Genomic DNA, 17,067 nt, shown 5'->3' with positions numbered 1-17,067 from the left:
AGCAAAAATATCTACACTACATAAACAGAAGGTATGTGTGTAAAAAATTGTTTGCTTATTATGCTCAAAGATCTAAATCCAAAAGACCCTAATTTTGATGCTTGTTTCCAGTGAAGTCCTTTAATTGTGAGAATAATTCTGTTGTTCTACAATATTGACAATGAAATGAGACATATTAAGAAGTTTGTGTTTAAAGTTTAACCAAAGACAGTGATTAGAAAAATAATTTTAATGAGAGAGTACCTTCAAAGACAGTGAACTTGGTCTGACGCACTTGAGTTTTGCCGACGATCTTATGGTCATATCCGATGGGAAGATGAGATCAATCGCTGGTATTGTCAAGGTGTTTAATGCTTTTGCAAAGTGGTCAGGTCTTCGTATAAGCATGGAGAAGTCAACGGTATTCCTAGCTGGTGTCTCTGTTGCTACACATCAGACCATTATGGATACTTATCACTTTGACATTGGCGTGTTACCGGTCAGATACATGGGATTGCCTCTTCTTACTAAGTGCCTCACCGTAACGGATTATCAACCTTTGATAGAGCAGGTCAAAAAGCGCATAGGGTCCTGTACTAACCGCTTCCTCTCTTATGCAGGTCACCTTAATTTGATAATTTCTGTCTTATGGAGCGTTTGTACCTTTTGGCTCTCTACTTTTCGCCTCCCATGTGCGTGTATAAGAGAAATTGACAAAATATGCTATGTCTTTCTCTAGTCTGGCCCTGATTTGAATCCACACAAAGCGAAAGTTACTTGGGATGATGTTTGCAAGCCTAAAAGAGAAGGAGGATTAGGCTTGTGATCCTTAAATGAAACAAATGACGTCTGTTGTCTCAAGTTGATTTGGCGTTTGGTCTCTCAAGCAAACTCACTAGGTGTTAAATGGTCGCAGATGAACTTGCTCAAACGAGAGTGCTTTTGGTCAACCCTCGGCTCTTGGATGTGGAAGAAACTTCTGAAGTTCAGACTTGCAGCCAAGCTTTTATGTAAAACAGAAATAAAAAATGGACGTACTGCATCTTTTTGGTTCGACGACTGGTCCGACATGGGGCGCCTAGTTGATATTTCGGGTGACATAGGTTTTATTGACATGGGAATCCTCAGGAATATGTCAGTGGCAAAGGCTTGGGGTACACGACGCCGGCGTCAGCATCGAGCAGTCGTTTTCAATGAGGTAGAAGAGGCTCTTCATGGTTCATGGCTCCACCGCACATAGGAGGAGGATGTGGTTCTATGGAATGGGAAAAAATGATGTTGATAAGAAAAAGAAACTCTCTTTTTATTATCTGAATGATTCAGTTACAATGGATAATAGAGTGGCCTCTAGACGTAGCTAGAACATAACAGACTCTTCCCAGAAGTCACATATGACTCTGATTCCTTACAAACAACATGACTCTTCTCTTTCTAATTCGAGACTTATATACAACATTTCAGTTCTTCTCTCGCACGTGCCTCACTTCTCTTCACCATGTGTTGTATCATCACTCTTTCTCTTCCTTATATACACTTGTAATGGCTTATCAATACCCCCCCCCCCCATCGAAATGAAGCTTGTCCTCAAGCGCTAGTTTTAGATATTGCCGATGTAGTTCTTTGACTACCTCCCAAGTGTTTTCGTGCTCTAGAAGACCTCTCCAATGCACCAAAGCTTCCAAAACACCTTTCTCATTGTACCGGGTCTCCAACACTGCTTCTGGCTCCACCACTAACTCTTCAGATTCATTGAACATCTCAGGTAAAGGAATAACATGTTTATGATCGCCCAAAGCTTTCTTAAGCTGTGAAACGTGGAAAACTGTGTGAATCTTTGATCCGTATGGTAATATTAGGCGATATGCTGCATTGCCAATCCTTTCCAATACTTCATAGGGGCCATAATATTTGGCTGATAACTTCTGTCACGTTCTAGGGTGTGTTGATGCAAAACATTGAAGGTAGGTTTCCAAACATATATTCAGTACCTCGGTCTGACCATCAATCTGTGGGTGAAACGCCGTACTGTATTTCAATTTTGTACCCGACAACTTGAAGCAATCTTCCCAAAAGGCGCTCAAGAATGTACTGCCTCTGTCAGATACTATTGATGCTGGATATCCATGCAACTTCACTACTTCACGCACAAACAATGGCGGATCTAGGAATTATTTTTACTGGGGTCAAAACATAACTATTTTAAAAAATACATATAAATATAAATACATTTTACAAAACCACTCTACGAGTTTTCATATCCTGAAATCTCTTCATCACAATTTCATTTGTAATAGATAAAAATACATCTTTTTCGATGAAACAAACTAAACAATCATTCAAAAATTGATCTCCAATCCGATTACGTCGATGAGTCTTCACAATCTTCATCGCTGAAAAACATCTCTCAACAGTTGCAGTAGCAACCAGCAAAATCAAAACCAACTTCAACAGCCTGTAGACCAAAGGATGTGACATATATTTTTGAGTTTCCACCAACATACGAGCAAGTTCTCCAAGAGACTTCAAATGAGTAAACCTTTCATCATTTTGAACATTATCAATGTAGATATCTAATTCTTGTTCAAGAGATATGTACTCCCTATGAGTAAAATCGTCTGGATATAACTTAGATAACCTCATCAACTTTGAGTGGTCAAACTCAGAGAACGAATCAATGAGAGATAAAGAAGAAGCACAAATAAGCAATTCAGTGTTCACCTCATTATAACGATCGTTGAACTCCTGAATCTGCAAATCCAAAACAGAAAATAGGCAATTGACCTTGTAGTGATGCATATTTGAAACACCTGTTTTTTTCCTTGGTCTTCTTGAGTCAACAAAATATTTCTCCATGTCAACCTTTTCAATATCATGTTCCTCACAAAAAGAAGAAACTCTATTCATGAGAGAATTCCAACCATCATCTCTAAACTTCTGAAGTTGTCTTTTAGCTGAGTTTACCAAATCCATAGCATTTAAAATATCTTGATCTCTTCTTTGTAGAGCCATGGATAAGTTCTCTGTGAGTCTTAAAAGATATATCATCATTTGCAAGTAGAATACAAAATCATAGCTATGAAAATACTTGAGGAGACCACATGCTTAACGTATTTTCAAGTCTTCTGCACCTTCAATCTCAATGTATTCAAGCACTTCGACAATACATGAGAATAGCTCAATCAAACGCAATAGAGTATTACAATGCGAATTCCAGCGGGTATTCCCTGGTCTATTAAGAGACACCTCTTGATTCAACCCTGTTCCAGTATTGATTTCACCATTATTGATTCCTTCTTCAATATTTTTCCTATAACTCTCTCGAATCATATCTTTCCTTTTGCATGAAACTCCCACCACATTCAGCAACAAAGAAATCATATCAAAAAAATCTCCAACATCAAAATGTTTCTTTGTTACTCCCACAACAACTAATTGAAGTTGGTGAGCGAAACAATGAACATAGTAAGCTGATGGGGTTTCCTTAGAAATTAATGCCCTTAGCCCGTTGAACTCACCTCTCATATTGCTAGCCCCATCGTAACCTTGTCCTCTCACCTTTTTTATGCTCAATCCATATTTTGCAAACAAAGAATCAATCGCAGCTTTGAAAGTTGATGAAGCTGTATCACTCACATGCGTAATACTCATGAATCTTTCTTTGACCATCCCTCTTTTATCAACAAAACAAAACACCACTGCCATTTGCTCTTTATCTGAAACATCCGCTGATTCATCTACCAATAAGCCAAAAACATCATGACCCATTTCTTCAATGACAGATTTAACTACCTCTTCTGCAAAACCATTCACTATATCTTTCTGAATCGTTGGACACATCATTTGATTATTCCCAGGAGCATTTTCTAAAACAACTTTACTCACATCTTCGTTTTGTTCAGCAGTGAATTTTAAGAGCTCCACAAAATTTCCTCTGTTAACAGACTTTTCTGACTCATCATGACCACGAAAAGGTAGCCCTTGTCGCAAAAAGTATCTAGAAACATCAATTGAAGCATTCAACCGAACTCGATACTCATTCTTCGTAATATCAGCTTGCTTTTGAAAAGCATGTTTGATAGATTGACCTTGGTTCATTAAGTTTTCACACTTCATTACTGCTTTTTTATGAAAACCACATGCAGCATGTTTTGAAACTCTATAAAACTTATTCCAGCTAAGTAAAACCAATAGTGCTCCATGCTTCATTTTTCCACCCTTACCAGCATTATTTCTGAACAAATAACAACACAGACAAAAAGCAGCTTCTTTCTTCACACTATACTCTAACCAGTTTTGAAACATATCAAACCAAGCAATGTTAAAACGCCTCATTACACCTCCTATGTCTTTTTGTTCAAAATTATGACCACGGGGTTGGCAAGGACCTCTAACCAAATATTTGTGAATTACTTCATCTCTTTGATTTGGATGATAGTCTTCTATTTTTTTCGGTCAGCAGGATCCCATGGCAGATCATCTAGATTACTGCAAGATGGAGATGGATCTTTCCTTTTCAAAAACTCTCTTATTGTTTCCTGCATCTTCCTGAAATCAAAACAATTTTGCAAAGAATAAATTTCTAATAAGTTATAACTGTAAATCAAAACTACTCAAGCTAATAAGCTATCAAACACAATGGCCTTCGTACAAGTACTAGAATCTATGTTTGCTTGCTTGCTTTAGAACCCAAAAAAAAAAAAATCTACATAAACAATAATTAACAGTTCATGTTCTTTGTAAAATCCACGTATTTCATAGCAATGACAAACATTAGATACTAATTCTGGAATTTTGATTGGGAAAATTAGTATTTTTTAATAAATTTTATCCAATTTTCAATATAGATATATTAATATATAATTATATGAAATATATTTTTAGAACAATATCAAAGAAACAAAAGCTTGATATGAAAGTTTGACTTACTTGAATAGTTGAATTTAGATGATGACGACGATGAGGAAGATAAGTTGAAGGCAAAAGAAGAATAAATCTTTGTGTTATTTAGGTTAGAGTTTTGTGTTATTTAGTTAGAACTGTTTAATTGTTTTGCTAAGTAGAATATTTAGTGGGGCACTAATGATAAAATCCACCAAATATGTATTTTTCTTTTTTTGGTTTTTTATGTGGGTTGAATAAGGTGCAAGTGCAATCGTATTAAAACTAATATATATGTATTGCTAATTTTTTTTTTTCAAATTAATGAGGAGTCAATTGACCCTGTAATCTTGTATGTGGATCCGCCCTTGCGCACAAATAAGCTTGCCACCTCCAACGCCGTAAAAGGGTGTTTCAAACTTAAAAAATGGCCGTATTTGCTTAATCTGTCTATCACCACCAAAATGACATTTTTACTTTGTCAGGTTGGCAATCCTTCAACAAAATCCATTGAAATGTCCTCCCATACTTGTCGTGGTAATGGTAAGGGTTGCAACAATCCTGCTAGAGACAAGGTTGAATACTCACATTCTGCAACAAATTGTTGCACATCCTTCAATAATCCCTCCCAGTAGAATGATTGATGTATCCTCTTTAACGTTTTAAGCACACCCGAATGTCCACCAATTAACCCAGAATGGCATTCGTCTAATATCATTTGTATTGCAGAAGAGGTTTTTTGAATCACCAGCCTGTGCTTACGCCACAATTTATCATTTTTAACTGCAAATCTCGTTTGTCGAGTTGGCTTCTCCAAACAAGCTTTAATCTCCGCTTCAATCCCAGGATCCTTCTCTATCTCATCATAAATTTCCTGGAGTTGGAGTGTCGTAGGTACTGTTAGAGCCGTCACAATGTTAAAGAAAAAGTTCCCTGAGGTTGAATCATCCTTAACAAACCATCTGCTGCCGTATTCTCCACTCCGGGTTTATACACTATCTCAAAATCATAGTTCAAAAGCTTAATCAACCACTTTTGATAATCCATAGTTACTTCCCTCTGATACAGTAAGAACTTCAAGCTTTTCTGATCTGTATGCACTACGAAATGCCTTCCAAACAGATAGTGTTTCCATTTTTGAATTGCTAATACTATCGCCATCAATTCCCTCTCATACACGGGTTTAAGTTGCTCTTTAGCCATTAACCTGTGGCTAAAATAAGCAATAGGTCTCTTGTTTTGCATCAATACCGCACAAAGATCTCTTCAAAATCTGGTAATGCTAGAACTGGAACTGAGGACATTGCCTTCTTAAGTGTATCAAATGCAGATTGAGTCGTTGTACTCCACTCAAAGCTGTCTTTTCGGAGCAGTTCTGTCAGTGGTCTAGCAAGTACTCTGTAACCATTGATGAACCTCATGTAATAGCCAGTTAGTCCTAAAAACCCACGAAGTTCTTTGACAGATTTTGGGGTCATCCATTTAGTCATTGCTTGCGTTTTGGCAGGGTCTGTGGATACACCTTCATATGAAATGATATGTCCCAAGTAATCAACTTGTCGTTGACCAAACATTCACTTCTTATGATTGGCAAATAGGCTATGCTCCTCTAGCACTTTCAGAACTATAGTCAAATGCTCCATGTGTTGGTTCAGGTTGTTATTGTAAACCAATATATCGTCAGAGCTTGAAAGGTGGCTGGGGCATTAGTAAGGCCAAATGGCATTACTAAGAACTCATAGTGGCCGTCGTGAGTTCTCAATGCTGTCTTGGCAATATCTTCTTCTTTCATCCTTATTTGGTTATATCCAGCTCTTAGATCCAACTTAGAGAAAATAACAGAGCCGTTTAACTCGTCCAATAACTGGTCAATCATAGGAATGAATTATTCGGTACTGTTGCTCTGTTCAATGCTCTATAATCCATACAAAAACGCCAACTATCATCCTTCTTTTTAACTAAGAGCACTGGGCTAGATAAGGGGCTTTGGCTTGGACATATGATGCTAGCCTCAAGCATTTCCTTGACCATTTTCTCCATCACTTCCTTCTGAGCAATGTGGGTATCGATACGGTCAAACACTAACGGTAGTAGTCCCAGGGACCAAGTTGATTGTGTGTTCACACCCTCTAATAGGTGGTAGAGACGTAGGAATTGCGTATACATGATCAAATTGTCCAAGAAGGGTTCGAATTCTTGCATCCGCTTCTTGTGAAATAGGTTGTGCCAACTGATGACTACATAGCTCCACTTCTACCCCTTTTTGATTTACTGAATATCTACCAGAAAGAGATTTCAGGGACATCTTAGAATTATCCAAACCTTCTTCACCTCTCAGATAAACTGTTTGCCCTTGTAAAGGAAAGACATTTCATTTGTCTGCCAATTCACTTTGCAATCTCCAAGTGTGCTCAACCAAGCCACTCCCAGAATCACATCTATCAGTCCCAATTCCAATACAATGAAATCCTGTGTAAACTCCAAATTCTGGGTAGAGAATGTTACTTTCTCACACACTCCTAGTCCATTCACTAATAGACCATTCTTGAGTCTGACATTCAAATTTGGGTTTGTTGTACATTTGAGCTTTAGAGGGGGGTATTGAAACATGGATTTTAATAGATTTTGAGTTTCTTTTAAAATCATGTGTTATTCAACTTGTGTTTTTTAAATCCTTTCTCAAAGCTCATGTTATTGAACTTGACATTTTAACAAAATAATTCAAAATAATTAACAATCTCTTGTTATTCAATCAATAATTTATAAAAGTCATATCAAATCCACTGTTATTCAAACTTAACACTTTCTTTTCAAAAATTACTAAAAACTGATTTTGAGAGATTTTGGATACCTTTTTACTTGAAGAAACTGTAATGAACAAATCTCACCTCTAGAGGTGTTATTTTGAAGGATTCTTAAAAAAAAAGACCCAGACTCCCAGTTATATCGTCAAAAGATTTTTTTTTTATAAAAAAACCCATGGCACTTTTGATCTCTAGACATCTAGATGGAACCAAAAATCATTGTCTCCATCGCAACTGCTACAAGTATATGCAAACCCACGTCTCTCTCAGCTCATTTGTGGCAAACATATCTAAGAATCAGGACATATAATTGTAAGAGTTGGTTGGTTCTAGTTTTAATATTGTTCTTCAATCTCTCAAAAACAGGTTCAATGTAGGAAATTTCCTTTCAATCTTGGATTAAACCCAGATTTTTAAAATCTACATAGTCATCATATTATCGCCATTGTTAGCAACTCGTGAAAATTATTATATTCAAATACCATATTAGATAAAACTGCAGATGATTTTTTTTGGATCAAATTTAAATTGTAGATGATAAGCTTTGATTAATTTGTTTATCTTTTTTGTTGTTAAGAGAAACACATTGAAGTGGTGATGCACTAGCACTTCGGGTCGATGATGTGAATAAAACCATTTTTTTTTGGTCCTACAAATCTCTCAGAATCACCATAAATCTCACCAAATCCCAAGCTAATTTTCCTTTTTCTTAAAAATAAAAAATAGACAATACTACCAAATAATCTAAAATCTCAGTCAAATCCCTCAAAATCTGAAATTTCCAAAATCTCACAAAATTCTCTCAAATCTGTGTTCAATACCTCCCTCTTAGTTTCGCCACAACTGCAGGTGAAATAAAATTGTGGGATGCTCCACTATCCACATGATTATTACTCCGTCTTTTCCCACTGCACCGCGTACTTTAGTAGTCGAAAGTGAAGATAAGCCTCTAAAAGAAGAGAAGGAAAGTGCCATGCATTCTCCGACAGTTTCTTCTATTATATCTTCTTCAGAATTTCCATCTAGTACTTCCACTTTGAAACCATTAAACACCGTTAGTACTCTTAATTCTCTGTTTGGATATTTATGTTCTTTGGACCAAGGTCCATCAAATTTGAAACAAATTCCTTTCTTCCACTTCTCATCCAGTTCTGCGTTGGTGTTGTGCCTTCTTGGTCTCTGTTCAGTATGCACCATTTGCCTCTCATTTCCTGTAGCGGTATCTGGTTTGATAGTTCTTGTCTTCCAGTTGTTGTTATTAGCTCCGAGTTGATCTCTATGCTCGTAAACAAAAGGGTCTTTATTCTCTTTATTTGCTAACAACAGCTCTTTCTTAACCACACAACTCATGATGCTTCCTTCCATGGCTCTTGCCTCTGTAATAATATCAGGTAGGTCTCGTGGTTTCTGCATGTGCACTAACTCCTGCATCTCTTGAGATAAACCATTCAATAAGATGCCTTCTAACTTTTGATCGTCTAATCTGTTACTTGGGATGATAGATCTTCAAATCTTTGAATGTAGTCTGCAATTGTGCCAGTTTTCTTGATGCAGAATAAAATCTGACTCGGTCCTCGAATCTTCAAATTCCCAAACCTCAACATCAATCTCTCTTTAAATTGTCCCCAATTCATAAACTGTCTTCTGTTAATCTCCCAATTATACCAGCTCAAAGTTTCCCCTTGTAAGCTCACTGATACCAACGCCAATTTCTCTGCTTCATTATAGCCTCCCATCGCGAAAAACCTTTCAACCTTAGCGATCCAACCGTAAATGCCAAATCCTTTGAAAATGGCCATCTCAACATTTCTTAGAAGATTATCTCGTACTCCTGGCCTAATTTCACTACGGCATGGTTCTAGAAGAGAGAGTGGTACCTGGTTGTGAAGATCTTGTAATCTCGCAGCCCCCACTTGACTCGATCCTCCGAGTTCTTGCACCGTTTCTTTCCGAGGAAGATGCTTGATCAGAAACACCAATTTCTTGTTAATCTTCATCATCATCTGTTCGTGCGCACCAATCCTAGAGTTCAGCGACTCAAATTGATCCTTCGTTTGCAAATCTGATATTCGCATCTTCGTCTTCACTTGCGATAACTGCTCGTAAAACTCAATCGAAGCTTGTTCCTCAGTTGATAACTCCTTCACTGGTGTCAAGACTTGTTCCATCACCATCGCGATCTAAAATTTTTCTAAAATTGATTGATTCCCCAAAATTGCCAACCCTAATCACACGCGAAGACTCGATCTAGCACACAAGCGCACCAATTGATAAGAAAAAGAAACTCTCTTTTTATTATCTGAATGATTCGGTTACAATGGATAACAGAGTGGCCTCTAGACGCAGCTAGAACATAACCGACTCTTCCCAGAAGTCACATATGACTTTGATTCCTCACAAACGACATGACTCTTCTCTTTCTAATTCGAGACTTATATACAACGTTTCAGTTCTTCTCTCGCACGTGCCTCACTTCTCTTCACCACGTGTTGTATCATCACTCTTTCTCTTCCTTATATACACTTGTAATGGCTTATCAGATGTCTATAGACCAACGTTTACCACGAGATATACATGTAATAATACTCGCATAGCAGCTGTGTGACAACCCGTCCCGTGGACCCACACGTTCCGTGACAACTGTCTCTTGGTATAACGCCGTATAATTTATGCACTCCACACCCAAATTTTCGTTTTGTGTTTGGCTTGCAGTGCAATATAGGGTGTCTACAGGCGATCGAATGCTCAATTGGAACACGAGCCTGTCCAGGACATGTTACTTCTGCAACAATGCTCTGGAATCTAGGAACCATCTCTTCTTCGCCTGCAGATTTCGATCAGAGGTTTGGGGGGCTACAGCAAAAAACATTCTCAAAGCTAAGTATACAAAGGATTGGCACTCTCTCCTCATCTCAGTTTTTGGACAATGGCATGATCGACTTGAGAGCTTCATGGTCCGCTATCTCTTCCAAACGGTCATCTACAACATCTGGCAAAAACGAAACTCAAGGCGGCATGGACAGTGTAATGACCCTCACCAAGGGTAAAAATCCCAAAATAAAATTTCAAGGAAATGACTCGGGAGAGACTTCAAAAGAAAGAAGATGTTAAACGAAGAAGAACGACCAGAAGAAGTCCGAGAAAATATTCGTGAGTCAGGGAATGACCGAGCCAAGATTGGAGTGACCGGAGGTGAGATCGAGGCCTTAAAACCGATCAAAAATTAATGGTTTATGCGGAAACGGCATCTGCGGGAAAGTCGGGTAAGTACCGAGGAAGAATATCGAGACGTCCAAGGGATGTTCGGGTAATGTATGGGAAGAGATCAAGATGACCGAAGAAAATCGAGAAGACCGGGAATGGTCGAGAAAATTATCCGAGGAGTCGAGAAAAATTGTCGAAGAAATATCGAGAGACCGACAATATCCGAGAAACCAAGAAAAGTTTGTCCGAGAACTATCGGGAGAACCGATACTGTCCGGGAAATGCCGAGAGGGACGTCCGGGTGAGACCAAAGAATGCCGAGAGACGGGTTTTTGTCGAGAAACATCGACCGAAAAACGGGTTTTACCGAGGAACGTCGGACGAGAGACGAGGAATGCCGAGAAACATCGATCGAGAGATGAGTTGGCCGAGAAAAATAAAATTTTTATTTTTCTCAAAAATCTGGCCAGTCGGATTATATGCAATCGCATGCACTAATAAAAAGATTTACATGCACTAATAGAGTGGAGTTAGTGGGATTAATGGCGATTAACGATTGGGGGGTGTTAATCACGCTAAACATGCAAGCCATGAGGAAGACACTTGTCAAGAAGCACTAAGGGAGAAGAGGAAGAGTTCGAGCCTATAAATAGAGGGTGTGAGGCTTCACTATTTCATTTTCCTCATTTCTCAAATTTCTCTTAAGTCTTAAGCTCTCTTCTCTCACTTAAAAATCAAGAATGATCGAGAGAGAGATCGAGAGAGAGAACTTATCGACACTGTGTCGAGAGGAAATCAAGGAGAGAAGGTTATGCGAGAGAGAGAGATCGCTGAAGAAAGACGAGAGGGTGATCGACGAGAATTATCACTTTGTCGAGAGCTCTACCGAAGAGTTCGTCGAGAGTAGACGGAGTTTGTGTCGAAAAATTGTCGAGAAGAACCGATGATAGTGATCGAAGAAGGTCGAGAGCTAGACGCGGTTTTCGGTCAAGAACGAGCCGAAAAAGGAAGTTGGTTGCGGTGGTTGCGGTCGAAGAAGCGGGAGGCTGATCGACGCGAAGAAGAATCGGAGTGTCTGATCAAGTGGTGCGGTGAGATCCGGTAAACATCGACGCGTGAAAAGGTGAGTCTGTGGTAAGTATGCAGAGTAGCTGCATGTAGTTGCGGCTTAAAATTTGTTGCATGCATGCATAGATGAGATAATTTGCATGGTGAATAAATTGGACTCACTCGATATTTGGTAAAGAAGAATTTTGTGGTGAAATTTTAAGTGAAACGAAACACTTAAAAATGCGGTTTAAGGGTTGCATGCATGATCGGACCTAGAGGGTTTTGCGAGTATAAATTCTTGCTTAAAAGTCGGTTTCATGCAAGAATAAATGAGTAAATATTTTGCATTTTATTGCAAAATATTGGTCGAGGTTGATTGCATGCATAAATTGGATTTAAGGGATTTAAATTGTTAAATCGAGTGAGCTTGCATGCGTAATTGGGATAAGAAGGAGTTAAATGGTTTAAATCAATTGGATTGCATGCATGATGAAACATGTTGCATGCGTTGCTTAAGTGGATTAATTTGGCTGCATGCATGTAGATTAATCATCGGTTACTTGAATTTCTATTCTTGTTACTTGATGATTAAGGTGGATTCTCTTGCTCGAAGTTTCTTGCGTGTTTATGCTTGATTTTCTTGCTAGAGACGTTGTTGGTATTTTATCAAGTCTCTTGAATTTGTTTCTTGAGTCCTAGCTAGAATAAGTGTGTCGATCTTCTGTTCCAACTAAGGATGTCACGCGTGAGTTCCCGATGACCACTCGCGCGGGACACTGTCACGGCTAGCTAGGTACTAGCGTGACCGCTACATGACGATGTAGTATGTTTGTGGACTCGTGTTGGTGACCTTTGTGGTCTCGACATGGAGAAGTGTTGGGGAACGGAACAGAATTTCGAGGGCCCTTAGGTGAAAAGAGTCTAGAGTATTTCAAGCGATCCTTGTTGTACTCTAGATGTCTTGTTCGGTTGATTGGAGAAGGAGTCTAGGGTATTTCAAGTGTTCCTTGTTTATTCTAGTCGTCCTTGTGAGTCGTGTATGAATTATGAGTCTAAAGTGTACTTTGGACGTTATTCGGTGGTTATAGCGAGTCTAGATCATCGAGTCGAGTTGTGATGATCTAATCTCTCTCGCTTGTTGTGGTTTAATTTGCTTCCGCTAGTGTTTCCGGCTGCGTTGCTTTGATCACTTGCTAACCGTTTGCGTTGCTTGTTTTCTTTGCTTGCCGGGTAGTTAGGTTGGGGAAGTAGAATCTAGTGTAGGTGAAAGGGGTACCCAGGCTCACTGAGTAATCTTGTTTTTATTTCTTTTGTGGTCTTGCAGGGAAGCCTAAGTGAGTCTAGAGCCGGAGCAAACGTTAGGGTACCGGATAGGGTTTCTTGTGTTCTTTGTAAAACCCTATATTTTCATAAACGGTTATGTAAAAATTACCTAACTATCTTATATATTGCTTTGATGATTTATTTTCGATGAAATATTTTATTAAAGTAATATATACGGTTTTCAGGGAAAACATGGCAAGCTGCAAATGATACTTGGCCTAGTCCGGGCTAACACAACGCTCCAGGCCACAAAGGTTGTAAAGCCTAAGTAGCCTTGGTTGCAGGTGGAATTGTACTAAGAAGGACCGGTCGGGAAGTCTACAGCTTCCGTCCAACGACCGGATCGCTTTGGTGCAGTTCCCATCGTAGTGTCTCGTGGCTGTTCGATGGCCTTCGTGGTTATAGGACGGTTCGGGGGCGTTACAGACAGTCTCCTAATCTAGTAGCTCGCATAATCACAATAGTGGATAGAAAAATGAGAGATCGGTTGTTATCTCTTCTACTCATAGGGGATAGAAGATATGACAAAGGCTTGAAAGTCTGGTAAATTTATTTTTTTGGAAACTGAATCTTTGGATTTGAGGGTATCAAAAAATTATCATGGTCAATAATTTGAATTACAGGATTTTAGTTAAGGCTGAATTTTTAAATTTCATAATTAGTAGTATAATAGGTTTTGAATTATTATAAAACACATTTCTCCAACCTATTTAAAGAAGGTATAATGGATAAATGAGAAGTAAAAAAATCTATTTTTTTCCAATTTTCTCTTCTGTTTTAGAAGTAAAAAATCTTACTTTTCTAACCCTATATACAAAAAGGCTTAGATTGATACATCCTAGCCGACTCTCTCTCTTACCGCTAAGTAACGAACGTGTGGAACCAAACTCTTTCTCACACTTCAATGAGCATTATTTAGTTCTTCTGACTAATAACATAACAATCTTAAACCGGGAAACGGTCAAAATCAACCCAGACTATTTGCATAACGCTTTTTCATACTCAACCTATGGTACCATGCATTATCAACTTGAACCGACTAAAAAATTAAATTTTCTACCCAAACTTTATAAAATTTAGCCTATTTCAATATCTTCATAAGATGAGTTATTTGTCCGTCTAACGATGTTGAGTCAGACGCCAACAAAGCAACCACGTAGCATTTGGGCATATCAAAACTACGTCGTTTTAATAACTCAAATAAAACAAAATTAAAATGTTACTAGCTTGATTTAAACCCGAGAAAACTAGACAATCAAACTAACTCTTTAATCAGACATATCAATTATTTTGGTTTTAATAAACAAAGGGGTAATATATTGTTTTCTGTTTCTTCTTCTTCTTCTCGTTTTTCTTCCTTTCAAAGTCCAAAATCTGATTAGCAAATATTCTATAATCAATGAAAAATAGAGCAAAATTTACAAAACTCAGATCTGAGTTTTACAAAATTAGTGAACTTCATGAAAAAACACAAAACAAAATCAAAACCATCACAAAGTATCTTTCCTTCTCGTACATCTCTCAAAGAAGATGTCAAATTTCTCAACCGGAAAAGCTGACGAAATTGTTGCCATTGATTCACAAACCCAAATTTTGGACTTTGGAAGGAAGAAGAAAAAGAAAGTGAAAACAATAAATTACAGCCTTGTTTATTAAAACCAAAATAATTGATATGTACGAGTGGTTAAAGAGTTATTTTGATTGTCTATTGTTCTCGGGTTCGAATGGTTGCTTCGTTGGCGTCTGACTCTAAACGGACAAATAACTCTGTTTGCAGAGATGTTAAAATCGGCTAAATTTTATAAAATTTAACTATAAAAAAAAAGTCGGTTTAGGTGGATAAATGCATGGTAACATAGATTGAGTATGTAAAAGCGGCAAATAGTCTGTGTTTGCTGACCAAAATTTTTATAACTAACTGTTAAATCTAACTCATTCTGCTTATGATTTTTTGATTTTGCAGAAATTGCAATTGTTGCGGGAGTCATGGAGGATACTATCAAGAACTCTGTTAAGGATATGTACCCGTACGCCTTGAAGATTATACCTGATTGGTATTCTTGTCATCTTGTGAAGCAGTTATTTATCAAGATGTTAGGAGGTATCATTACTTCTTGGGATTCTGCAAAACTTAAAGTATAAAGAAGCCTTTACTATATATAGTTTAGCTCCTTCATAAGCTGTTCCATGTTAGTAAATTGTGTGTCGAATGAGAAAATATCATGTCTTCACGATTTATTTTTCTTAGTGTACACTGAGAGAGATCATCATATTAAAACGTATTAAGAAACATATCTCGATGATCGATATCTCTCTTCTTGAAGATATGAATTTTGGTGATTTAGTTGGTGTTTCTAGATCTTTTACTATGTTTTTCTTCCAAATATCCTTTGAAGATTCACTTATGTTGATTATTGCTACAAGTCTTTCGATTTCGTTTTATTCTCATATTAAACACTTGTTGCTTAAAAATCAGGACAAAACTATGACAATCCTCTGTTTTATTGTGGCTCATTCAGTCATATCTATTAATTTTAGAGTGATCACTTCAGGATTGTTGATAAGATCACTTGCACTGTGAGACGCAATTCTAGGATGTTCCAATGTCGTGGTTCCAAGTAATTACTACCTCCCATGCTTATAAAAGTATAACTCTATTTCTAAATGTAATCCGAGATGTTTCAAACCCGGTTCTAGTGTCGTTGTTTCACCATCAATAAAAGTAAAATAAAGCATGACATTTAACCAAAAAAAATAAATAGATTAATACTGCAAAAACAACTAGGCTATCGGTGACTAGGACATATAAATTTAAACAAGGTTATCAGTTTTGTCAATACTTCTTTCTTGAAATCAAAGCATTATACACATTCATGACTACCGTAACAAAAAAACATTTCGATCACAAATATAATAAGCATAACAGGAAAAAAAAATTGAAATAATCAAACTAAAGAAATATTAAAAATATAAATGAACATTATAAAACAATTTCTCTCTTCTGATCAGAGGCGTTGTCGTAAATCTCGATCAGTTTCTTCATCACCACGACTTGTGTTCTAAGCCGGACGATATAATCCGCCGTGTCTTGAAACAGCTGATCCGTCTCTCCACCACCTACATTCTCCGACTCACTCAGCTTCGCCGGCGCAGGAAGAAGGCTCTGCAACGCTCGGAGCTTCTCCGTTACCTTCTCCCCTCCGTCGATACTACCCTTTCCGCAGCACGGGTGTAACACATGTGCCCTTCTACTCTTGAGCTTGTCGCATCTTCTTCTCCCACTTGTGCTTTGAGTCTTTAAAGTTCTCATCTCCTCAAAGAAACAGAAGAAAGAGAGAGAGAGATGATGATGAAGGTGAGAATGAAAGAGAACGGTGTTTTGAGGTTTTATGTACGATCCATGTTACGAAACAGCCCTCAAAGTTTATGATGATTACAAAGTACCACTACCACGCATGCCGTGTTTCTTTGTTGTTGCCTTTTCAACTTGGGGGTGTTATGAAAGCATGAAGATTTCTTATGCTACAAGATGGTGAAGTAGGACTCGGGAAGATGGTTTCGCGCCTTGAAGGAATTATGGATATTGGATGACATGGCATTATGGTTGAAGATTACTTGATTGGAGAACAAGATATTATCGTATTTATTAGAAGATTTGGGTTTATCCTTACTTAGAAAAGTAGGTCATAGGAGTGTTCCTATATATTGAGTTTGATGGTAAACATGTTGTTTGGCCGTCAAGAGAGTTTGCTTAGAGACTTTTAGAAAAGACAAGTCTTGAGAGCTTTGATACTTTGAGAGTTATTGAGAATTGGTCAGTGACAAGTCT

At 37.8% G+C, this 17,067-nt stretch overlaps 2 protein-coding genes across 2 annotated transcripts; both read right to left on the bottom strand.

The window, feature by feature from the left end:
* Positions 1,527-4,092, bottom strand: LOC104715135. The gene is made up of 7 exons (XM_010432576.1): positions 4,065-4,092; positions 3,858-3,956; positions 3,509-3,770; positions 3,139-3,334; positions 2,343-2,727; positions 1,968-2,140; positions 1,527-1,784 (listed from the first exon to the last, which is right to left on the bottom strand). The coding sequence occupies exons 1-7, from the start codon at positions 4,090-4,092 to the stop codon at positions 1,527-1,529; spliced, it is 1,401 nt and encodes a 466-aa protein (XP_010430878.1).
* Positions 16,056-17,067, bottom strand: LOC104710788. The gene has a single exon (XM_010427441.1). It carries the CDS (start codon positions 16,546-16,548, stop codon positions 16,219-16,221), a length of 330 nt encoding a protein of 109 aa, XP_010425743.1. The 5' UTR covers positions 16,549-17,067; the 3' UTR covers positions 16,056-16,218.

The sequence above is a fragment of the Camelina sativa genome, chromosome 9, assembly GCF_000633955.1.
Source record: "Camelina sativa cultivar DH55 chromosome 9, Cs, whole genome shotgun sequence".
Classification (NCBI taxonomy): Eukaryota; Viridiplantae; Streptophyta; class Magnoliopsida; order Brassicales; family Brassicaceae; genus Camelina; species Camelina sativa.
Note: the sequence above shows the minus strand (reverse complement) of the source record. Positions and strands in the feature narration are given on the sequence as shown.